This window comes from Octodon degus, unplaced genomic scaffold (genome assembly GCF_000260255.1).
Source record: "Octodon degus isolate 3935 unplaced genomic scaffold, OctDeg1.0 scaffold00008, whole genome shotgun sequence".
Classification (NCBI taxonomy): Eukaryota; Metazoa; Chordata; class Mammalia; order Rodentia; family Octodontidae; genus Octodon; species Octodon degus.
Genome location: NW_004524584.1, coordinates 4,573,822 through 4,600,476, shown reverse-complemented (window position 1 = coordinate 4,600,476; position 26,655 = coordinate 4,573,822). Strand labels below are relative to the sequence as shown.

At 36.0% G+C, this 26,655-nt stretch overlaps 1 protein-coding gene across 2 annotated transcripts in view; it reads right to left on the bottom strand.

Moving 5' to 3' along the window:
* Stag1 (stromal antigen 1) overlaps positions 1–26,655 on the bottom strand; it is a 462,283-nt gene that overhangs the window by 344,112 nt on the left and 91,516 nt on the right. For both annotated transcript variants that reach the window (XM_004624996.2, XM_023705036.1), the window contains exon 2: positions 7,455–7,566. In XM_004624996.2, the coding sequence (XP_004625053.1) occupies positions 7,455–7,483 (29 nt within the window). In that variant the 5' untranslated portion in view covers positions 7,484–7,566. The remainder of the gene's footprint in view (positions 1–7,454; positions 7,567–26,655) is intronic.

The window sequence follows — 26,655 nt, the reverse complement described above, 5'->3', positions numbered from 1 at the left end:
AATATTTATTTATTTTTATTTATTACATTTATTTATTGTGTGTGTGTGTGTGGCCAGCTCAGCCCACCAGGGGGCGGGGCTGGCTGGCATGTGGTGCTGGAGGATTGAACCGTGGTCCTTGTGCTTTGCCAAGCTTGTTTCAAGTAGGTGCTTTAGACCACTGAGCCATCTCTCCAGCCCCAGGGGAAGACTTTTTGAGACAAGGTTTCATTATGTAGCTCAGGTTGGCCTTGCACTCATTTTGGAGTCCAGGCCGGCCTGTAACTCCGAGTTCATAAGCCACAATGTCCAACTAAATCTTAATGTCTTACAGCTACTTCTCCACTTCCGTATGATTACACAAAGGCAATTTCCACTTTGGAAATTGTTAACACTTTGCCTTTGTGCAATCATAGGTGTGGCTATGTTCCAATAACAAATTTATAAAAATAAGCATCTGAGACCTTTGCAGTAGTTTGTCCATCCTTGATCAAGTCACTCTTGTCTCTTGAGAAGAAAAGTAAATCATATTGTTTCTATACATCACGACAGTCCAAATAAATCATGTTTAACATGTACTGTGTGTCAGTTTATAGAAACATATATAAACCTGTAAGAAATATATTGTCCTTATTTTACAGATGAGGGAATGACATATTAAATTTGTTCAGAGTTGCACATCAAGTGGAAAAGTTCAGTGCATTTCAACGTTAATGTGAATTTCTATTAAAGTGGTAGACTAAGAGAATGCAAATTATGCTTTTATGTATCTTAATAAGGAGACAAAATCTACTACTGCTTTTGATATTTATAGAAATCTCTAAGCAACCTCAGGAGCAAACGACTTACAGCATATAAAAAGTGACCCATGACTGAAACTAATGATATTCTCAAACCATATAATTTATTGGCAAAAAAAAACCACTCACGTATGGTTATCTTTAATAATTCTCCCACTGTAAACAGCCTAAAAGGCAAGAATTGTTGTCAATGAATACCTAGTATACTCCTATTAGTTCATTTATTAGAATATATAATAAGTTATTTTGTTTTGTTTTGTTTAATGTATATTTGGCTGTTTCAGAGTCTCACTATGCAGCTTGGACTTGTGATCCTCCTTGCTTTCAGCCTCCCCAGCACTGGTAGGCATGCACCACTACACCTGGACTCTGGCTGGCTCAGCCTGCACTTGGGGTGGGGCTGGCGCAGCATGTTGTGCTGGGGATCAAACTGTGATCCCTGTGCTTGCCTAAGCCTGCCTAAGCAGGTGCTTTGGTCTGCTGAGCTATCCTGTGGGCCTTGTCATAAGTATTTTCTGTTTTAAGAAATGAAAAGATAACACAAGGAAAAGTTACATTTCACCTCTAACTCTGACTCCCAATCTGTGGAATGCCATTAACAGTTTTAACTGGTAATGCCATAAATTTGAGACTTCTATACATACTGTATACTGAGTAACTTTAAAAAAATACTTTATTTTTTAAAGAGACAGGGTCTCACTGTAGTTCACGTTAGCCTCTAACTCACAGTGACCCTCTTGCCTCAGCCTCCCAAGTGCCTGAAATTACAGGTGTGTACCACCTCAGTCAACATACTACAATTTTCAAGGTTTTGAGCAAATGGAAATTTTCCATTTTAATGCATGGGATTCCACAGCATGAACAGAGTTCATTTATTATTTCTCTATCAATGAGTAGTTGGGACATCTCTAGTTGTATAATATTACAAAGAACCGAAACAGCTTTCCTTGTAGATAAATTTTATCATACTTCACAAAAATGAAAAATCAAAGACAACTAATTATGAGTCACAGGACACAAATTCAATCTGACCAATCTGTTCTTCTACAACTGCGTAAATCGCTATCATTTACCTTTATAAGACTACATAACATAAATTAAAAGAACATAAAATCAGATTAGGCCAGGCATGGGGCTGCATGCAGATAATCCCAATATTCAGGAAGGTGATGAAGGAAGGTAAGTTTGAAACTAACCTGGTCTACATAATAAGTTCGAAGCCAACTAAAATTAGAGTGAGACTCTGGCTGAAAGAAACAAACCAACAATCAGATCAGATCTTATACAAATAAGTTTTCTTCCTTTGTGAAACTAAAAATTTTGTCATCTCATTTCAAACCAATTTAGTTCAATTTATCACCACTAGTTAATACACTACAAGTCTCCTCTTAATTTTTGTTGGCCCTTCCAACATAATCATTATAATGCACTAAAAGTTATTTTCCACTTATATTTTCTCCTCTCTTGTTGAAACTCAGAGAAGACAGACAACATATAACTTAGCAGGTCCAAATTACAATACTGCTCCACTCTATCTAGAAACCTTCTCATGTTACTCTATCGCACCACCAAAAGGGAAAGGAAAAAAAAAAACAAAAACAAAAAAACACTGGAGATAAAAAAAAAAAAAGAGTACTTCAGGGCTTCAATATAACATGCTTCCTCCTATCTCAAGGACTGTGTACATGCCATTTCCTCACTCTGGAATAATACTGTGCTCCCACCTTCATTTCCTGTATTCATCTCCCACTTCATACCTCTCAAATCCACTAGCCCATTCTCATAAAAGCATATTAAATAAAAGCATGCATTAAAATTTTAAGAATATGCCTAACTTTTCTTTCATAGCACCAATGGAAACTTAAAACTATGCATTTGTGGCTACCTTTTTTGGTATGTACGTATGTATTTATTTTAGTACCAGCAATTAAACTCAGGACCCTTGTGTTTGCCAGGCAGGCACATGTGCCACTGAGCTATATCCTTCCCCTCCCCACATTTTTTTGGAGGGTGGGGGAGTTGCCGGGGGATCAAACTTTGGACCTTGCACTTCCCAGGCAGTTGCTTGTTCTGCATTTGTGATTACTTCCCTAACATCTACCTTTGTAAGCTTTATGGAAACTAAGAATGAGCTGTTCTACATGTTATAACTACTTTGAATCTAGCACCCTTATGGACAACAAACATGCAGTACGTGACACTATTTTGACACTTCTTCTAGCAAAAGCACTAAGGTTAAAAAAATCCATTAGCAATTAAGTAAATCAGCCGAGAAATAATGTCAATCTCTACAATGGCTTTTCTCATATCTGCATTTTAAAAATCCTAATTGAACTGATCATTTAAAATGTCTAGTTCAGAATATTTTGCTTTTGTTTTAAAGGCAACTATAGAGATCAGTTTCTAATGTATTATCTTCATTTTAAAGATAAGAAAAATTGAGTTTTGCTTTCTCTACAATGAAGACAGGTGCTGTAATATGGATAAGTGTCCCACAAAGGCTTAGCAGCACTTATGAGATATAGAGCCTAGGAGGAGGCACTTGGGAGGGCTACCCTTACATGGGATATTTGGACCCTGGCCTTCTCCTGCCTCTCTCAGCTTCCCAGACACCAAAAGGTGAGCAGCTTCTTCCCTGACTCACTGTCTCCACAATGCTGTCTTACTATTGACCCAAAAAAGATCAAAGCCAACAAACCATGAAATGAAGCCTCAAAATTATAAGCCCAAAACATGTTTTCACAGCATCTGTCCTACCAATTTGATTTGAAACTGTCTCATTGCTATTTATCTCTCAATAAAATTATGGAAAAGAAAATAAAAGGATTAGGGGAACTATCTGACTCAAAATAGTATCTTATCATTTTAAGCAGTTCTATTGAGTAACATCTTTGGAAATTAAATTTTAAAATTAAATACAACAGTAATGTCATGTACCACACACCATTTGGAAATGAACACCTGTAACAAAACTTGATGATACTTATGTCTGTTCTAAGAGTCAAACAGAAGTTATCTGCTTTATAAACTATCTTTATAGTAAAAAAAGAAAGAAAGAAAGAAAGAGAGAGAGAGAGAAAGAGAGAGAAATCTGTATATATACAAATTGGTATCAAGAAGTTCTTTCTTTTGACTATTCCTAACAATGTGATTCAGAGACCTTTGTAATTGAATTCAAGAAGGAATTTGGAAGTTTCATGAAACAGGACGGAGATAGCTTAGAGTGTTGTAAGTGGAGCTTAGGAGGCAATTTTTGTGAAGATTTGTAAGAACAAAATGCTGAAAGAAATATCAACAGAAAACATTATGCTTATGAGGTATGAGATGAAAATGCAGATTCTATTGGGAAACTGGACTACAGGACACCACTGTTACACCATGACAACAATTTGTCCTTTAGTGCATTATCTGAGACTTATGAGAGGCTGTGTTTAAAGGTAATAAATAGAGTAGGTTATTTGGCAGGGGAAATGTCAAAGTAGCAAGGCACTGTAGCAGCAATACTGCTTGCTGCTTTCAATCAGATATATAGTAATAATTGGATATAAAAAAGCTGATTGGTAAGATTTTAAATTTTCACAATGTGGATAAAAAGGAGTACCTCAAAGATGCTGACAAGGAGGTATGGTTCCAGCTGCTAATGCCATTAAAAAGAAACCAAGTGCTTTGCACTGGAACAACAGTAAAAATACCTCAAAGGCATCTCAAGAATCAATAAGACCTATTCACTGTAGGCACACAGATGTAAACTCCTTTCGAAGACTTCATTTGAAAAGAACCCTAAGTGACCTGCTCATACAAGGCCACCCATGAATTGTTTCTATGAGATTCCTTTCCTCCTATTCAGTCATGGAGGCACTCAGAGGGCACTGAGTCCAGGGTCTCATGATACACTTTATACTGATGCAATACCTTGGTGTCATCCACATGATTCTGATTTATAGGTACACAGTTATGAGGTGATGAAAACTTCCATCAATACTTAAAAGGAAGGCCTAGAAGCCCATGCAATATGTGGAGGAGTTATAGTTGGGCAATGTATGAAGCTGTGATAGTGAGCCACACTATCACAATGCAGACACTAGAAAGATAGAAACACCTGCCCAGGAAAGTCACAGGAAGCAAACAGAATCAGTGAGAAAGAGTAGACATGTGGGCTACAGCCAGTAAGGCCATAGACAGTGCTCCCTGAGCTCTTTGGAGCTCACATCATGCCAACTTGCATGTGGGCTCCCAGATACAAAGCTATACAACTTAATTCTGATGGCTTGAATTATCAGTGGTTCAGAGCTGCCTGGCAGCAAAACACATTAATTATGTCCTGTTGTGAACATATTAAATGTTTTCCCTGCTGAGTTTTGGTTTAGCTTTGATCCAATTCAACCTTATTATTTTCCTACTCCTGCCTTTGAGAATAGGAATGCCTCTTCTGTGCCACTGTATCTTTGAAACATGAAAACTTGTTTTTTGTTTTTTAAACAGTCAGCTGAGTCTGCCTTGAGTCTCAAATGAGAATGAATTTGGACTACTGAGTAATGCTGGTATGGTATACTTGAAGACCTTTGAAAAAGACTAAATGCATTTTGTATTGTGAAACAGAAAGAGAAGTCCTTAGAGGCCAGGGTCAGAATAGCATGGTTTGGATAAGTGTCCCCTAAAATAGCATGTGTTACAGGCTTGGTCAACAGCCAGGTACCAGATGAGAAGAGGCAAAATCTTTAAGAGATAAGGCTTTCTTGGAAGTTAGGTTGCTAAAGGCTGGGCTTTGAAGGAAATGTTAGATTCTTGTCTGTCTGCCTGCCTGCCTGCCTGCCTGCCTGCCTGCCTGCCTGCCTGCCTGGCTGGCTGGCTCTCTCTCCTTCTTCTTCATTATCAGGTAGGATCGAATCATCATTGTTCTATAGGATCAAAAATACATGTGATGAGGTGTGAGCAGGTTGCTCTATGGATCCCCATACCATAATATGCTACTTTACTGAAGGTCCCAAGTAGTAGAGCCAAATGATAAGTAACTTAGAGCCTCTGGAATTGTAAGACAAAATAAATCTGTTCTCCTTGTAAATTATTGTCTCACGTTTTATCATAGTCATGGAAAGCTATGCTGTAACACATAACACAAGAGATGGATTAAGAAAGATCAATGTGTGCCAACATATCAACAAAATTCCCCCCCAAAATAATGTCTTCATAAAACCATTTAAGTTCTCAACTTGACCAATGTATCATTTCAAGGTAAGAAATATAAACCAGAGCCCATTTACCCAAATCCCAGATCACTACTACCTAGTATATATAAAATCCAAACAAGGTACTAAAACATTTTTTAAAAGCAAATACAATTTAAACACCAACCTCTGTTCCTTATTTTATCACACTAATGCTAATAAAAGCTTTCTAGGAGTAGATAACACAAAAGTAACACAAACTTGTATAGTTTAGGAAGTGGATCAGAGCAACAGAAGGGAAACATTATGCCAGTGAGAGAAGTAAATACGAAATGCAGGACCACAAAAAGATATCTACCCCAACTCTGAAGGTTTAGAGAAGTTTTGCTAGAGCCATGATAAGACATAAACAGTGAGTTGGATGGTTAAGGCAAAAGTGCCTAAGTACAGAAGGAAAGAAAAGGGAAGGGAGGAGAAAAAGGAAAGGGGAGGAAGAGTGGGAGGGAAGGAAGGGAGATGGAGGGAATTATTTGTAGACTCTAAACTCATTATGTTCTACTTAGGACAGGGAAGTAAGGTAAATTAGGTAGAAAAGACTTCAAATCTACTACCAATATTGGAAAGAAAGAAGAGAGAACAATATTGATAGCTTTTAAAGCAGATTAAGAAATTTGGAATGCTTTGTATGGAAGAAAAAGGCCCAGGAGAATAGTCAAATCCTATCTCTTAGGAAAGTATGGCAGTAACAAAATAACAATTGTTTAAACTATTATTAATCACTTTCATTATAGCTAAATCATTACTATCATGTAGGATTAAAAGTATGTAGATTTCTAATTTGCATCTTGGTAAAAGATATAAATGATACAATATCTACTATTATTGTGACATTTTTCAGAAAACTCCAAAATAAGTTCCACTCCTAAATCTGTACTACAAATCCAGCAAAACTAATGATATGCTACCAAAAATATCAAATGGTAGTCTCCTAAACTTCTAGTAACCATAATGGCCCACCAATCTCAATCTCAGAGAAAAAAAAAAATCTTAATGAACAAGGTAAAAGAGCAGGGACATTACAGAAACAAAAGATGTAGAATGGAGGTGAACAATTTTTTTTTTCCTTCTAAATGGCTAAAATGCGTATTTGCTTTCTAAACAAATTCAGTCACTATCACAATTTGTAGCACAAAGTAGCCATTATCACTACATGAAGAAAAAATTATAGCACTGATCCAATAACACATTATTTACAAAAACAGAGCAGGCCAGATGTAGCTTTCAGGTGATAATTTGCTAAACCCTGAATAGCAGAACAACACCTTTTTAAATTCATCTCAAAACTGGATGAAATTCAAATAGCACAAGTGTGGCTGGATATGGCAATTATATACATTAATACTTTGATTTCAAATACATCATCCCAATATCAGAGAATATAGCTATATCAAATCAAAGAGATCACTGTGATAAATATATACTTTTTATTTTAAAAATTTTCAATACTTACTGCAACACTGGTAACTCTGAAGTAATCATTGTTGGAGATGTTGTTCCACAACACAGGAAAACAGCGGAGTTCTGTACAACTCAAAACTTTTCAAACAACCTTAAAGGCGATCCTGTTAATTAAAGACAGAAAATTATTTTAAAATACACCAGAATACATAACTACAATTGACACTACTAGTAATTGTAGTAGTTAGTATTTACCCAAGTAAATTGAGAACATATCCATAAAGAAACCTACAAGGATGCTTATTTTAATTTTAACTCCCCAAACTTAAAAGCAGCCAAGATACCCTTCATTAAATGAATGGATAAATTGTGGCATAGCCAGACAACAGAATATTATTTGATGTTCAAAGGAAATGGGCTGTGAAGCCATGAAATGACATGGAGGAACTTTTAAAAGCATATTAGTAAGTGAAAGAAGCTAATCTGAAAATATTCCAAATTTTATCATTCCAACTATATGGTATCCAAAGGTAGACCTACGAAAATCATAGAGATCAGTGATTGCCAAGAGCCCAGGATGGGAAAGAAAACAGGCAGAGCACAAGGCATTTTTAGAGAAGTAACACTTATAAATGATAAGAATGGATTTGTATCATATGTTCATCAAAACGGTAAGATACACAACATCAAGAATGAACTATAGCCCTGTAGATTTTGGGTGGTAATGACAAGCAGATGTGGACTCATCAATTGAAAGAAACATACCACTCCAGTGAAACGTATTTATAATGGAAGAGGGTTAGGTATTCGTACAGATAAGATGATGAATTTAGTAACAAAACTCTGCCATTTTCTCCTCAAATTTGGGGGGGGGGGGCTGCTTTAAAAAATAAAGCTTAAAATTTTTTTAAAAAAGGAACACAGAAAGACAAAACTGAGTATCTAAAATAGACCATATTACAAAATCAAAGGTATAACTGGAATTCCAGACAGGAAGAAAAGTATAAGGCAGAAGAATATGTTAAGAAATAATGGATAAAAAAGCTTGAATTAGATTTCTTGTTGATAACTATGTAAACTGTAAGACAGTACTGCCACATCTTTAAAATACTGGAAAATTTAAAAGTATGCTGTGAGAAAATAAGTCAATCCAAAATTATATAACAAGTGATAACAATCTTAGAAAAATGGAACATGAACAACATGGAAAATGTCCAAGTTGGAAGCTCCTAGAATCAGCTCCTACAATGAAGTAATTCTAAAGTTGGAAAAACCCAACAAAAATCAACTGGTACAGAAATCCTAAATCTAACAGAAACTGTCACAATGAGAGGAGTGCCTACCAAAGTAAAACATTAATTGGTAAATCAAAATGCCATTTTGCTTCCCTACACACCATCCCTGATTTCCTAACTCAACAGTTTCAGTGAAGACAGCAGATGAAACTCAGAGTGCAATTTTCTGATACAACAAAAGGCAGCACAAACACTGTTCTCAAAAATGGTAGTTGTGCATTTTTTAAAAAAAATTCCCAGACTGGGGTTGTTAAAAGAACTTTAATATGCTACAGCTTCACAAAGCAAGAGATACCCTATGACATGAGCAGGAGATAATAATAATAATAATAATAATAATAATAATAATACAGTAAATAGAACACAACTAGGAAGATATGCTAGGAAATTAGAGCTTTCAGGGACTACCATGTATACTGTGAAATCAAAGGTATGAATTGCATGCATTGAGCTACATGAATCCAGAGAAGCCTGAAAAATGCATAGGTTCACACATATAGATGATGGCTGAGGTCTGTAAAAGTAGTCAGTAAAGATTTAGGTACATCTCTAAGTGACTACTGAAGTAATTTCTTGGCTAAGAACCAGGACACCTTTCCTCCTTTTGGCTTTAGTTTTTTTAATTAATGAAATCTGTCAGGGTACTAATGTGATAACCAGGGAACACAAGACTTTCTCACTACAGCATTTTTTTTTTTTTTTAACTTTGAGACAGGGCCTTTGGAGTCTTCTGCCTCAGTATCCCACAGCACTAGAATTAACACCATATCCAGCTTCAAAATGACTTTTTAAAAAGTGATTCAATTATATGCTATCTGTAAGAGACTTGTTTTGGATTCTACTAGGTTAAAAGCATGAAGATGCAAAAGGATATTCTATGTGAACAATAAAGAGAGCTGGGGTGCCTTTCCCAGTATCAGACAACAGATTTTAAAGCAAAAAAGAAATACAGAAAAATAAAATAAAAGATTTTGGGGGCAAAAAAGATAATTCATTAGAAATAAAAATTCAAAAACATATTCACTAACAGCAATGTCTCAAACTATATAAAATATTATAGAATTAAAGACAAAACTAGCTCCTGCCTGACAGCTCAGCAGACTAAAAGTGCCTGCTTAGGCAGAGTGCAGCAGCAGGGGTTGGATCCCAGAAGCGAGGGTTGGATCCCAGGGTTTGCCCTGCTGCCCCTGCCCACAGGGCATGCTGAGAGGGTGACTGAGATTGGGCTTCATGGAGCTTGCCTGTAATCCCAGCATTTGGGAGGCTGCAAACAGGACAATGACTATGAATCCAATCTATGTAGTGAGACCCTGAACACTCTGTAGACCTTGCCCTTAAATATAGGGGAAAAAAAAAAAAAATTAAAGACAAAACTGAGATAAAGGAGTAGACAGTGCTACCATAATGCATTAGTCCATCCCTCATCCACAGGTGATATAATCTAAGACTCTAGATATATGGAACATATAAAACCTCATACATCAGATCTTAGCATTCCCAGCATGTAATTTTTTTCCTTACTGAAACCCCCTACTGTTGCACTTAAAAGAAGCAATTTATGATTTCTCTTTGACATATCCAAATTGCTCATATCACTGCTCTTGTACTTTGGGGCTATTCTAAATAAAATAAGGGCAACTTGTTTACAAGCACTGAGACATTATGACTAGCAATCTCAGAATAGAAATAGCCATTTAAATGGCTAGTGGACAGATATTACATACAGTGCAGCCATGGGACAAATGGACAATTCATGTCCCAAGCAGGATAATGAGCTATTTCTATCATGCTATTCTGAGTAGCATGCAATTTAAAATTATTAGTTATTTCTGGAATTTTCTATTTAATATAGTATATTCAGACCTTAGTTGACCATGAGTAAGTGAAACTACATAAAGTAAAAACCAGATGGGGGAAAACAGTATAGTTGTTAATTTTAATGTGTGACCTTAAATAAAACATAAAACATGTACTTTACATAGAACATAAAATAGAGGATTTTAGAAAGTAAATTAGCTACACCAAAAGACATTAAATACCTTTCAACCACAGAATGCATATTCTTTTCATTTATACACAGAACATTCTCCAGAAGATATTTTAAGCCAAAAAACAATTATCAATAAACTTTAAAGAGAATAAAATCATTAAGTCTTTTTCATTTTATGTATTTTAATACAGTGTCTCACTATGCAGGTCAGACTCATAGTGATCCTCCCATTTCAGCTTCCCCAGTTTTGGGACTACAGGCATGTGCAACCATGCCCAGGGTCAGTGATGGCTCCACGAGCTTGGGGCAGGGCTGGTGCAGTATGTAGTGCCAGGGATCAAACCCAGGTCCCTGTGCTTGCCAGGTAGGTACTTAATCCACTGAGGTATCTACCAGGCCCAAAGTATCTTCTTCAACGATGATGAAATAAAGCTAGAAATTAAAAACTGAAGAAAAACTGGAAAAAAATCACAAATAGAAATAAAACAACACTTTTTAACTATCAATGAATCAAAAAAGAAAAAAATCAAAACTTACAAAGTACAGAAAAAGCAGTTCTCACAAGAAAATATAGCTCTAACTATCCATATTTTTAAAAAGAAAATCTCAAATGCCTGACTATATACCTTAATAAGAAAAAAAAAATTAAACCAATAGGCAAACAGCAGAAATAAAAAAACTTAGCATAAAAGCAGACTTTCAAAAATATAATCAATAAAACCAAAAGTTGGTTGCTGTGGTTTGTATCTAGTTGTCCCTCCAAAGCCTCATACAGTTATGCGGCAGATTTCCAGAGTCTGCTATTAATTCCTGATCCAGTGCTGAAACAATGGGTGTGAGTGCTGCTGGGATGATGGTGAGTGCTACTGGGATTGTGGTTGTGTGTGCTAAACCCTGCCTGGGGAGACAGCCTGAATGCAACATAAGGGAGACAGACTTGCTCTCTGCAGCTATTGTTGCCACTACTCCCCCATTTGCTCTTGTTTTGCTGTTTTCCCCCACCATGAACTGCTGCCCTCTGCCATGTGCCACTCTGCCTTGGAGCCAGCTGAGTACACACTAAAACCTCCAGTAACTGTGAGCTAAATAAATCTTTCCTTCATTTTGGGTGTCGGGTATTTGCTCCAGCAACAAGAGAAGAGTAACTGAGACAATGGTTATTCAAAGGATCAATAAGGGCCAGGGTATAACTCAGTGGCTCAATCACCTGCCTGGCAAGCGTAAGGTCCTGAGTTTGATTCCCAGTACCAAAAAAAAAAAAAAAAGATCAACATACTGACAAATCGTAACGGTGATTATTTAAAAAAAAAAAAAAAAGCAAATTACTGAAAATAAGAAACAAACTGAGACTATCACTACTGATCTTACAGAAATAAAAGAATGTGGTAAACAACTATGCCAATAAATAACATATGCATACAATGAGCAGAAATACACAAAAGCACAGACCAATCACAAATAAAGACATTTAATCAATTAGCAAAACTTTCCCCATAAAAGTCATGGGCCAGATGATGTCACTGATGAATTATACACCAAACACAAGTTTAAAAGAATTAACATCAATTTCTCAAAGTCATCCAAACACTAGACAAAGAGAGAATACCTAACCCATTCAATAAAAAGCACACAACTTGGGATAGAAAAAACAAGAGTTTCTATTTATAGACATGACTGTCTACACAAAAATTTGAAATTGAGCCAACAAATCAAAACAACTCCTAGACCTAAGTGATTATAGCAAGACTGTGAACTAAAAAACTAATATGTAAGTCAATTATTTTCCTATATACCAGCAATGAGCCATGAATTTCAATGAATATGAAATTAAAAACACAAGACCATTTATATTAGCATTCAAAAAATAATTGTGTATAGATCAAAATATTTACAAAATTTCTACAAGGAAAACAGTAAAACTTAAAAGAAATTTGTGAACAAGTAAATGGAAAATTACTCCATGTTTTGAAAACAGAAATACTGAATGGTCCTTATTTTTCCATTTTTTTTCTTTCCCCCCTCTTTTTGGGGATCAAAACCAGAGTAGATAAGCACTTTACCACTGAGCTATATCCTCATCCCCGTGCAAGGAAACCCAAACAAGGCCTTGTGGGAAGTTCTTCCCAATTTTATTATAGTTTCAACACAATTCCAAGCAGTTTATTTTGTGGCTAACACAAAATGACTGTAAAGCTTATAGAGAAGAGCAAAAGACTGAGAAAAGCAAACATAATAATACTGAAGGAGATGAATAGGGAGGACCGAAGCAATCCAACTTTAAAACTCACGTGTAAAACCTACAGTAACCATGAGACTATGCAAAGCAAACAAGTACATTAACAGAACAGTATAGAAACAGTATCCCACACAAGTATTGTTTTGATACTGTAATATTATAAATTTATCTTGTGACATATAATAAATATTGTATATATTAGGTCTTCATCCCAAAAATCTGGACAGAAGAATTTTTAAGATCTTGAGGTCACTAGAGAGACTGAAGCATCTTTTTTTGTATGTTACTGAGATGCCTAGTGACTGAAAGCCCAGTTAGTTTTAGGATGGGACAAGCTGTAAGAAGAAGCAACCAGCTGATTAGAGTTGAAACTTATGTTTCTACCTCCACATTCAGGAAGGGAAGAACAGCTGAATATAGAGCTCAATGACTTGATCAAAATGTCTATTTAATGAAGTCTCCATAAAAACTACACAGTAGGACTCAAGAGAGATTCTGGACTGGTAAACAAATGCAGGTACCAATAGGGAAACACATCATAGGCCTATGGAGACAAATTCCTCACTCAGGACCTTTACATACCTTTCCCTATATACTTCTGCATTTATCTTCAGGTTCATTACATCCTTACTCTTTTTTTCCCTTTATGTCATGTTTTACCACTGAGCTACATCCCCAGCCTCTATCCATTAACTGTTACTACAATAAACCACCTGCACCTTGGGAATTTATAAAGAAAACAGGTTTATTCCAGAGCCTTCCAGATCAGGAGGTTAAAGAGCATTGTGCTGATATCAGCTCAACTCTGGTTAAAGCACTAATGGCAGATGATATCACAGTAGTGGAAACACCTGAGGAGAAATCAATCACATGGTAAAACAAGCTGGAACATGGGGAAAAGGCAGTCTTATTTTTATAACTCTCTCTCTCAGAAGAATAACTAGGGTTCAGATGAGAACTAGTTTATCCCTTTTGAGGGCACCACCTTTAGAAACCTCCCACTGTGTTCCACCTCAACACTGAAACACAGGAACAAGATTCTAATACATAAACCTTCAGGGATAGACACAAACATACAAACCGCAGCCCCTTTATAATGTCCTATACAATAAACCAGCAAGTGTTAGTGCAACGCTTCTCTTAATTATAAGCCATTACAGAAAATTAACAAAACTTAAGAGGAATTTATGAGTTCTCTGAATTCAGAGGCATGTCAGATAAAAGTGTGCATAACATGGAAATATACTATTTGTGATCTACATCTGAGAAAAGGGGTAGTAGCCTTGATGAACCAAGTTCTTAAGCTGTGGGATCTGTGTTAACTCCAGGTAGTGAAAGGAATTAAACTGTAGAACACTCAACTGGTACATACAGAGAATGACAGGATTGTTTAGAATGGAAAATTCACATATTTGATATCAGAAATAGTGTAGGTAAAGAAATAGTTTTAAGAGTCACTTAATCTTTGATAAAGGAACAAAAGAAATACAATGGCGGTGGGGAGAACATTTCAAGAAATGATGCTGAAGCAACAAGACAACTACATGGAAAACATTATCTTATAACCTTCCCAAAAAATTAACATAAAATAATTAAAGCCCTAAGTGTAAAATGTAAAATTATACAACTGTTGAAGCAGACATCAGAAGCCTAAGTGACCTTGAGTATTAGATATGGTCATAACTTTTAGAAAGCAAAAGTAATAAAGTACATAATAAACTGTGCTTAACTAAAATTGAGTAATTCTGTTCTTTAAAAGGTGCTATCTTTAATACCAGAGAAAATATTTACAGGCAGCATACCTGAAAAAGGATCACTATCCAACATGTACAAAGTTCTTTTATGCCTCAAGAGTAAGAAAACAAATGGCCAAATGATTTTACAATGACCAAAAGACCATTAACAGAAACCTAAACAATGATACACAGATGGCAAATAAAAATAATTAAAGGTGTTACATGCTATATAACTAGGAAATTGCAAATTAAAATGAATTAATACCATGCACTTCATTAGAATCCAAAAACTAAAAATACTACCACCACCAAATAGGCAGCAACTAGAATTCTCACTCACTGCTGATGAAAATGCAAAATGATATAACCACTGTGGAAGACAGTTGAACAGTTTCTTACAAAATAAACATTCTTTTACCAAACAACACAGCACTTACTCTCTTAAGTATTTGCTTAAAAGTTGAAAACTTATGTTCACACAAAAACCTGCATATAGGGCTAGAGAGATAGCTCAGCAGCATAAGCACCTGCCTGGCAAGTGCAAGGACCAAGGTCCTAAGTTTGCCCCCCCCATCACAAAAAAACAAGCAAAACAAAACACCCTACGCACAGATGTTTGTACATTTATTCCTTACTATCAAAACTGCAGCAAGCAAGATCTATCCTATATGAAAGATAAATATATTTAACATATCCAGATAACAAAACATGATTTACCACTAAAAAGAAATGAGCAACGCAACCATGAAAACAGATGAACAAAAAAATCTTAAAGGCACTTTGCCTGCTTAGGCAGATGCAGGGACCAGGCTCGATCTCCAGCATGCTCTGCCGGACCCACCCCCAGGGCAAGCTGAGAGGAAATTGAGACTGGGTGTGTGATGGGCACCTGTCATCCCAGTGCTTAGGAGGCTGAAAACAGGAGAATCACTACCAAGTCCAATGTGTGTAGTGAGACCCTGTACTAAATACATTTAAAAAAAAAAAAAAGACTTAATACTCTATTACCATCTCAACTCTCACTGCTTCTTTCTCTTGTAAAAAGTTCAAAACTCTAGTTACTTCTCTATGGAAGCAGCTCTTTATCACTTCTACATACCGTTTCACCTCCTGTAACTCACTGCATATGAACCAAAATAGAAAGCTCAAGCCTTCAAATGTAAGCTGCATTAGGTCTCAAACTTATACATACCATTCTGTACCACTTATTAACTCATATATTTTTATATATGTATACTTCTCTTTTATTTTGTAAACAGCAGTGTCACAAACTTCATTCAGTTCCTTATTCTTAACATGTTGTTCATTAACAATGCACTTCATTTTTAGAGTAATTTTAGCTTCATAAAAATTTGCCATAGTTTTGATGATGTATTAGTATTTCTAGCTCTTCAGGAGATTGCATGAACCTTGACAGAATTATCTTCTCTTTTCATTCACCACTTCCAGCTAAAAAACTTATTCTTTAAAAGAAAAAAAAAAAAAAATTACCAAAATGTATCTGTATAGCTCATGATTTCTCATATAGAAGTTATTTCTAAAGTACACAATTACAACCACCTTACCACAGCCTTTAAAAAAAAAACAAACAAAATTTAACAAAAACTCATGGTGAAAATTTAACCACCAATAAATAAAAATTGCTGACTAGATTTCTGTCCTTTAATTTATAGTGCAAGCTTAAAAAGCTTAATCAATTCCCTTTCCACACAACACTACCTTCACTTTTAATTAACTTGGTTTGTACATTATTTGCAAAACTGGTCCTATAATATACTAATTATTCTTTTCAAATAAGAACAGCATAATAAACCGTTCTCAATGCAGCTTGTACATTTGCATTCTCTGATAGGAATGAACCTATAATCTCCAGGAAGCATTCAAAATATTTTTCTACATGCTTACTCTCACAGGGTAAAAGAAAGAAAAAAGCATTCATTAAAAGCCAAAATCAGACCAGAGAGATAGCTCAGAGGTTTAAACGCCTATCTGGCAAGTGCAAGGACTCAAGTTCGATCCCTGGTACTGCATGCCATGCTGGCCCTAGAGCCCTATCAAAACTGGGTGTGGAGGGCGCACACCTGTAATCCGAGTGCTGGGGAGGCTAAGACTGGAGGACAACTACAAAGCTGCACAGCAAGACCTATACCAAATAAACAAAAAAGACTTAAAAAAAAAACTGTTTTAAAGCCAAAGTCATTCTTTCTTGGCTTCCATCTCACATAATCCCACTGGTATTTAAAACCTACTAAGTTACAGAATAATAGTATCCAAAAAATGCTTACATTATGGTGACTGCTCTTAAGGAACTTAAAATTCACTAAGAAAAAAATAGTCCGATGAAGTTTGATGAAGCTGTGTAAGATCAAATTCTTTTGGACCATGATCTGAAAGAAATGTGTTAACAAATTCTATCACCAAATGAACTTTGACAATAGAGCCAACATTAAGATCTGCCTTATTCCAAAGCCTGGACTCTTTTCTACCATACTGCAGTGGCTATTCATTGCAGACAGACCACCCACACCCAACAAAGATGCCTGCATTCTAATTTCTAAAACCTGTGGTAATTCTGCCTTACAGAGGGAAGAGAATTAGGCTGAAGATGAAATTGCCTGTTTGGCTGCTAAATTAGCTCACTTTAAAAATAAGTCTATCTGGGTGTGGTGGGGCACATCTGTAATCTCAGTCTAAAGCAGAAGATCCCAAGTTCAAGCCCAACCTACACAACTTATTGACTGATCAAGCAAGAATCCATCTTAGAAAATAAAAAAGCGCTAAAGATATAGATGACTGTGAAGGCCTTCGGTTCAACCTCCAAGATGAGGGCAGAGGACTGAAACTGAATAAAAGCATTTCAACATTTTGGACTTTAGACGTTCTTTAATGAATACAAACTGGTTATAGAACAGTTAAAAAGTATCTGATTTTGTGTTGTTTCTTTAAATCCACAGTGAGTAGTTTTGCTTCTCTAAATTACTATTCTATGTTCAAGTAACATTTTATCTAAAAATCTGAAATCATTTTCCTCTTAAATGTAGCTATACTTAGAAAAACACTGGATTATAACAGAACAGGAAATTCAGTCCATAGAGACAAAAATGAATGAATGAATGAATGAATGAATGAATGAATACACAGAGAAGAGAAAGCTATTTCACAGCAGAACAAATGTAGAAAGAATGATAGATAAAAAGTCATCACTGAATAGTCAACACAATAATTTTTCAGACAAGAACCATTAATGAATACTAAAATTGGGAAAGAGTAAAAATCTTACAAAGAGCAAACTATTTCCCTACAAAATAATCAATTTAAAGGGGAAATCAGTAAAATTACAGTGATGTTACTGCCAAATGACTTCACTTTAGCCAAGTGATGACAATTAACACTACTAAAAATAAGGCGTATCCCCTTCTGTCCCTCTCTCAGAACTGAACCTTTCTTTCCCCCAATAAATAAATTTCACTCTAAGGGGAGGGGGGGCATGCAACTTCACTTCTGTGGTATTCTTGCCAAAAGAGCTTGACCTGAATTTAGTTACAAATGTAATCAGATAAAATCAAACTAAAAAATCCCAGAAACATGACTGGTCAGCATTCTTCAAATATACCAAGTTTATGAAGGCTTAGGCTGAAGAATTGTCCTAGATCAGAAGAGAGACATGACAACTAAATGCAGTGTAGGATTATACACTGGAAAATAAGATACTACTAGAACAACTGAAATTTGAGGAAGGTGTGCATATTAATTTTCAGAGTTTGAAAACTATACTGTGGTTACAAGAGATACTGGCATTTGGGAATATAGGTGAAGAAAGATGAAGGGAACTGTAGTATTTTTATCTTTGTAACTTTATTAAAGACTTACATTTTATCATGAGAAAAGGAAAGAATCCAAACTAACTCCCACACTATACAGTAAAACACAACTCAATAAAAGATCCAACACCATAAAAGAAAACACAGATGAACTATTTTATCAAATGGCGTTCAAACATTTATTCAAATGTTTTTGAATTTTCCCCAATTCAAAACATTTAATAATTCATTTCCAAAACCTAAGCATTAGTGCTATTTAAACTCTTCCCCCCATATACACTCCTACCCAATATAATTTCTATCTTGCCCAAGTCAAAACTATGACTATTCTTATTCATCATAATCAAATTGTACTTAAATATAACTATCTACTTATTCCATAAGGTATCATGGATATTTTCTGAGCAGCAAGTAAAATTTCCAGTTAAGTCCTCACTGGAAAAACAAAAAAAGAAAGCATCTGATAAAACCAGTAATATTGATATAGACCTGAAAACACACAATGTTCAACCTCATCAAGAAATTGACCAAATAATGAATGCCAGAGGCAGCAGCTATAACAATGGGAATAAGTTATTTTACATCTTATGCCAGTAGCAAATCCACAGCAAGTGTATCACAGCAGGTTGTATCATTGAAAACTTTAAAAGGCTCACCATCACTATTACATGCTATACATATTTTACATCTCCAAGATGCTTCCTTCTATTAGCTTCCTATGGTTTGCCATCATAAAGTACCACAAACTGGGTGGCTTCAAAGAACAGAAATTTGTTATTACACGGTTCTGAAGGCTAGAAAACCAAATCAAAGTGTTAATAGACCCATGCTCCATCTGAAGTCTCTAGGACAGGTTGGACCCCTGAACTCTTCCTGCTTCTGGTAGTCCCATGTGTTCCCTTGTTTGCAAGCAACAGTGTTAACTACTGCTCTCTGACCTTATCTTCACTTTAGTCTGCCATCTTCTTTATGTGTCTGTCTTTACAGTAGTCCCTTGCTATTTCAGACTTTTGCAGACTCATTTTTTTATGTGTTTTCAAAATATATTAATCTAAATTATTTATTATGGATTTTTCACTGTAATTGTAGGATTTTGCAGTACCATACAGTATATATATATGTTGTTAAAATTACATAGGTTTACAAGTTTAGAAAATGGTTAAGAACATCAGAAGTGTTATTAAAAGTATGGAAAAGGTTTATAAGAATTTCAGAAGGGTATGTAAAGCCTCAAAGTATAAATAAATACTAAAATAAATCTAACATTGCCACTTCACTGATTCTCACTTATCGCGGGGTGTCTAGAACGTAACCTCTGAGACAAGTGAAGGACTATTTTAGTTACTCCTGTTTTCTTTATAAGGACACCAGTCATACTGGCTCAGGATTCATACTAATTGAGTCTGACCTCATATTAACTTACCGCATCTACACACATCCTATTTCCACTGAGACAGACCACCCATAGTCATAGGTATAGGAGTCATGGCCATAAGTATAGGGATTAAAACTTCAACATAACTTCTTAGGAGACATAAATCTGACTACAACACCCCTATTCTATAAAAAAGTACCTAGAAGTTATAAGTTCAACATTTTTCTGAAATGTTTACTGAGTAATATATATTAAGGTGTGTGTGTGTGTGTGTGTGTGTGTACTCACAGACACTGGGAAAGTTTCTAAAAAGTGCTAAAAACAGAACTGTAAATAGTGAAATCCTTTAAGAAGCTACCTCTAGCTCATAGAATTAAACAGCAATTTCAGATTATTTGAAGTGCTGTAAGAAAATAAACATGCTTTAAAAGGGTGGTCTTGTCAACCAAGGAATAGAAGATGTGGTCTTTTCAATACCATGGAGTACTACTCAGCCACAGAGGATAAACTGGAGACTCTATAGGTAAATGAATGCAGCCTGAGACCATACTCATAAATGAAATAAATCAGATTCAATGTGTAAACCCCATATTCTCTTCCTACTGTAAGAAGCTGAAAGAGTAAAATTCAAAATGTACAATAAGGGCTGGTGGCATAGTTCAGCGGACTAAGCACTTGCTTAGGTAAGCACAGGGGCCAAGGTTCAATCCCTGGCACTGCATGCCCCATCCCTGGGTGCGCTAGGCCAGCAATGGAGTCTGGGCATAGTGGTGAACGTCCGTAATCCCAGAACTAAGTAGGGAGGCAGAAATCAGGAGAATCACTAGGAGTCCAAGCTGCAGAGTAAGACCCTGCAAACAAAAAAACCTCAAAGTGCACAATAGATATTGTTAAATGGGAAGAGAAAATGCGATAGAGGGAGGAAAAACTAAGAAAGGGAAAAAGAAAAAAAATATATATATAGATACACACACACACACACACACACACAATAGTCAAGATAGTTATATTACTAATTTCTCTTAGTTCACTGAAAAGAAAGGTTTGTGCTAATATTGTTTGGACAATGAAATGCCTCTATCTTCTACTCTGAGTAACTAATTTAAAGATAACATGTAATATATAAATGTTTTGAGATTTTTTCTCATTAAAATAAAATTTTTAAAATGAGAGGTTCTTCAGTGATGACATGATGATTTTTTTTAAAAGATTAAAAAGTTAAAAAGGGGTGTGGTCTTTTACTTTCTAAGAAGGTAACATTAGAACTAAGCCTTACAAGAAACACAGTATTTCTTATAGCCAAAGTAGGATATTAAAGCATAATGACTATTACTAACAATGGACATAAAGTATTTGTTTGCTTAAATGATTCAGCCATATACCAAAAGTGCAGAAAAGTATGTAAACCAAACCCCTCAGTATTATAGATACTGGAGATTGAATCCAATGCTTTGTAGCTAGACAAGCACTCAAGCATTGAGCTACATCTCTACCTTTTATTTTATTTTAATTTTCTTTTGGGGCAACGTCTTGCCAAATTGTCTCAGTCTGGCCTCAAACTTTACTTTCCAGCCTCAGCCTCCAAGTAACTAATGTCACAGGTATGCAGCACCAAACCTATTCCGATTATGTGATTCTTAAAGAACTGTTTTCTCTTCATATCGAAGTTGGATTCAAGTTTATTTTATTTCAACTTTGCATAATTTAAATACTCCATGCAAGCTATGTTTACTGATAAAAATCCTGAGTTCTTAAAGAATGAAACAATGAAGCAGAACATTATTAGTACATGGTTAAACTGGTGATTATTATACAGCTGGCATGCTTACTGTTAAATACTATGCTCCATAATTAGAAGAAAATTTGGGGGGGAAACTACAGGAAGTTTGAAAGTGTAATATTCCCCCAATGGAAGACTGAAACCCATGAATTATAAAATTGGAAGCAGAACAGAAAGTTGAGTGCCATGTTCCTATGAAAGTCTCCAGGACTGGGAAGATAGCTCAGCGTTCTAAGCACCTGCCTGGCAAGTGCCAGTACCTGGGTTTGATCTCCAATATTGCATGCACACCGGCCGCTGAACCCCAGGCATGCCAGCCACCAAAACCAGGCATAGCGGCACATACCTGTAATCCCAGTGCTAGGGAGGCTGAGACAGGAGGATCATTATGAGTCTGAGCTGCATAGCATATAAATAAAGATACCAAATAAATAAATATTTTTTTTTAAAAAAAAGGAAAAACAAGTCTCCAAATTATCACTTCATCACTGCCCAGAGGAGCACCATGCCCACCAGCTGTCTAGAGCAATCACTTTGATTAAAGGCACTCCACAGACATCTTTAATCAGGTTTCTCTTCTTTCTTTCTTCTTTTTTTTTGGACATGGTGTACAGGGTCTCACTGTCTCCTCTTTATCTCTCTAGTCTATCCCAATGCCAAAAATCACTACCTTCACAAAAGAAAGAAGGAAAAGGGAAGGGAAGGGAAGGGAAGGGAAAGGAAAAGGGAAGGGAATGGAATAGAAAAGAAAAAGGAAAGGGAAAGGAAATTCAGGACTTAGTAAAATTACAAAACCAATATATTAAGAAATCAAAAAATCTAGGATATAACCATTGATCCAGCTTAATGTATAGCATAACACAATGATTTTATTTCACACAGTTTGTTATATAATCAGGTTCTTACAAACATGCAGTGTTCCTTTCTCATGCTCTTACTAAATAAACAGTAGGCAGTCTACAGTGTGACCTTTCTACTGGATGGTACTCAGTGACAGCATTCAGAGTATGTTTTTAATCATGCCTCATAAAGACATTCATGTAGAAGGACATACACAACTGCTTCAAAAAGTGGGAAGGACAATGAGTTATGTGTTTAAATTGAGAGGGACAATTTTGAGGAGAATTAACTACATTGTGTCTTTTACCACAATAAATTCCCTTTAAATATTCACCATATACTTTGATCACCCCTGGTATAGTTAGTATGGTTTCACTATCGTCACCTTAAATGCTTTTGCTCATATCACTTTCCTCCTCTATTTCATCACCCTCCCCTCTCTTCCTTATTTCTAAGTCTTGTAACATTTCAAATGCTATGTTCACTGAAGTGATTGATTTCTTAAAGTATCCTATACTATTTACCATCTATGCTAGTCACAGCACTTATTTATAAGACTTATCTTAATTGGTATTTATACAAGAACACTTGGAGCTTTTTGAGCTGCAAAGGTAAAGGTAAATTGAACAAATGTGTACAGAAACAGCCCAGCTATATAGATCATAGTTGAAAAGTAAAGAGAAATATTATCTCACACTTGAATTCTCGTACTTATCCATATTTTTCCCAGTTATCTCTCTCCCGCTCCACATGTATACTATCCTCTAATCTTTTTCATCAGTGTAATACGTTGATTTCCTGACCACCAACAAACCACTGTTCCTCATACTCAGTGAAGATATTTGCACCTCAGTCAGATTTTTGCCATAACATACTAGCACAGGTAATATCTTACTGTATGGTCCATTCCCATTTCATCTTTAAAGTAATAGGTGTTTGCAAGGGGATGTAAGACTGGGACATGATTTCATGACCCACTGCAACAATGTTATCTAATCAACCAAGAAGTCCTTAAAATCCAGGCTTCACTCAAATGCAGTCTTCTCTGGGATTATCCCATGGCATCTGCTCAGCGTGTGTCTAATAATCTCCCTGTTTTGGCCTTAGTGAATACTTTTACCACCTCCATGAATAGACTCCATTTGTCATTGCATATGCAAAATTTGATCCAAGTCTCAAGGTTCTTGGGCCTTTTGAACTCAATAAAACCTACTCAAACAGACGTTATCTGTTATCTTTCAATGTTATCAATGCCATCCCCTCACCATTATACACTTTAACTGATCTGATCCACTTATCAAACATTCACAGCTCTTTCATGCCTATATGATGAATTGTATCTGCTCCTTGATTTGATGCAGCCTAGTATTTATTCCTACATGAATGATTACCTAAACTACTTCCTAACCAACACTTTTTATTCCTGGTTATTTTGTATGGCCTGCCATGTAAAAGTCCAAGTCCTCCTCCTTGTTGTCTATTTTTGCAAATCATTGTTCCATTCTTTACTAACTCTTTTAGCTTACAAACCATTAAATGTCTCCCCCATCACTTAAAACATAAAGACTGTAACTATCCTTAGTCAAGCACACGCTGTTTTCTTTACTAGATGAGCAACATATATTCACTTCCAACTTCTTTTAGGTTTGTTTTTTTTTTAAACCTGGACCCAACTCCCCACTAAAATTTTTTTGCAGTTAAGTGAGGCAAGTACTTGTAGGTCAAACTTGTACATTAACATATCTTCAAAGTGTCCTTTCAAAAGCTAAAACTTTCTAGAAAACCTTAAGAACCAACCAAAATCACCAAAAACATTAAACACTCTCATTCTTTTAGGCACCCGGAGTAACCTTAATTTGTTATAATAGAACTGGGAGTGCCCAGAAACTTGTGTGTCTCATCATTAGTGCTCTAAATTGAGCATACTGAAAAGTGATTGTGTCTATGACCTTAACCTCATGAACTTGTTCAGTGACTCTGAAAAGAATATGCCCAGAAATATGTACGTCAAACTATCTTCTTAATATAGGACCTTAAACTTAGCTTGCTGGGAAACAAACTCCTTAAACTGAGCACGCCAGGAGTGTGCCCAATTCTAAAGTGCTTTCCTAGATGAATATGAGACATACCAGGTATTATATAGAAGGTCTGCAATGGCAATAAAAGAATTTACCAACAGTAAAGAAACACAGAATGTCAAGAGTTTATTTAGGGGGGCTGGGGAGATGGCTCAGTGGAATAAGCGCTTGCCTGGCAAGCACAGGGGTCTGAGTTCAACCCCCAGTTCCACCAAAAAAAAAAAAAAAAAAGTTTATTTAGATCAGAGTACATTGTCAAGAAGGAGCAGTGAGCAACTTTTCCAGAGAGAAACGGCACAGCTGGGATGAGAGAACTGGGTTTTTGTAAGGAGTAGCATGTGCACAAAAGCATATGGGACAGCAGACCTTTATATCTCAGAAATGTTCCTGGTTTCCACTGATCTTCCCGGAATATCTTTACTGCATTTAAAGTTGTACACTAAGGTTGCAAACTGTTACGGAATTTTGTTTAGGTCTCACAAAAGGCTCCTCAGACTTAAAAAGGTTAACTGTATGCTTTACCTTTTCAGGGAAAGATGAATCACTGACCCATCTGAAGGAGATTAGTTATTTATTTTTATTTCCTGTTTCTCAAAAATATCAGTGCAGTGGCTCTTGACTGCTCAGTATGTGCTGGGCAGCACAGTGTCAAAAGACAAATTTGCGTGCTGATAGCTTTCAGCACTTTTGGTCACCACAATATGCACATCCCTGTACTTCTTGTCCTTGAAAATAAAATTGGTTTGGAGGTAATAGCTCTTCTTACTCACTGAGGGTAATCATTCCCCCTTCTTTTATCTTCTGGTGGTGTTCACTGGCTATGCATTAAGCAAGAGAATAATCCATTGCAGTCTGTTACAAAACATCTCTTTGAAAAGCATTACTAGGACATATTTCAAGATAGTAAAGAATTACTGTTGGTACTTTTGATGTTAAAGTTATCTTTTACTGGTCTGATCAAGGATGTGCTTCACACGAATACAAAATGGTAGGTATACGATAAAACAACATTAGCCTGAATTGATAAAACATGGTAATAGGTACAGAGAATAAATAGGGCACTATAAAATTCCATCTACTTTTGCTTAGAACATACATAAAATTTTGTGAACTAAAAACTCAATACTACTTCTAAAGAAACCATACATCACACTGTAGGACAGTATGCCTTTCAATTAGATTTAGTTTTTAATCAGAACAGCTATCATTGAATTATCTGCACTTGAGGAATATTCTCTACCTCCTCAATCCTTACCCTGAAGGAACAGTAAAATGTTTTTACTGTACTGACCAAACGTGATGTCTCCTTTATTATAAGCAGTACAAAGGTTGCTAGCATTCATTTTTAAAAATACTTGCTGACTTTCAAAATTTTTACTTTAGATTTCACTACTGCTTCTAATATATTTTCTTAGATTTGATATGTCAGTTGGTGATGGCATTCCAGAAACTGAGCTTATTTTGTCATAGTGCCCTATTTCCCTATCCTTCAAAACAAGAAATTAATTAAATCAAAGAGTATGATTGTGTATTTTTCCAAATTACTAATCTCCTTCTACAGAATCATGCACTTAAACTAAAAAATCCAAAAACCTTAGATCAGCCTTGACTCCCTCTTCCACTGCCCTTGGCTAGAATGGGAAGCTGCCTCTTGTAAGGTGAAAATCATACTGACTAATCTCAAAGTGAAAGCATATTACATAAAAGAAGTACAGCAGGCCATCCCATAGCCAGAATAGGTTAATTAAGAAGCAAAGAAGGGTATTTTCAGAGGCAAATCAGCCCAGGTAAAGGGTAACAGACAGCAGGCTACTTACCTGCTAGCACAATGGAAGTATTTTACCTTTATAGGGTCTCAAAGAAATTACATTAATTAAGGGCCAGCAGGATAGCTTAGCAGACTAAAGCGCCTACTTAGGCATTATGCAGCAGCTGGGGTTAGATCCCCAGTGTGCTGTGCTGGCCCTGCCCATGGGGCACACTGAGACTGTGATTAAGACTGGGCATGGTGGCATGTGCCTCTAATCCAAGTACTTGGGAGGCTGAAAACAGGAGAATCACTATGAGTCCAATCTATGCAATGAGACCCTTTAGATCCTGTA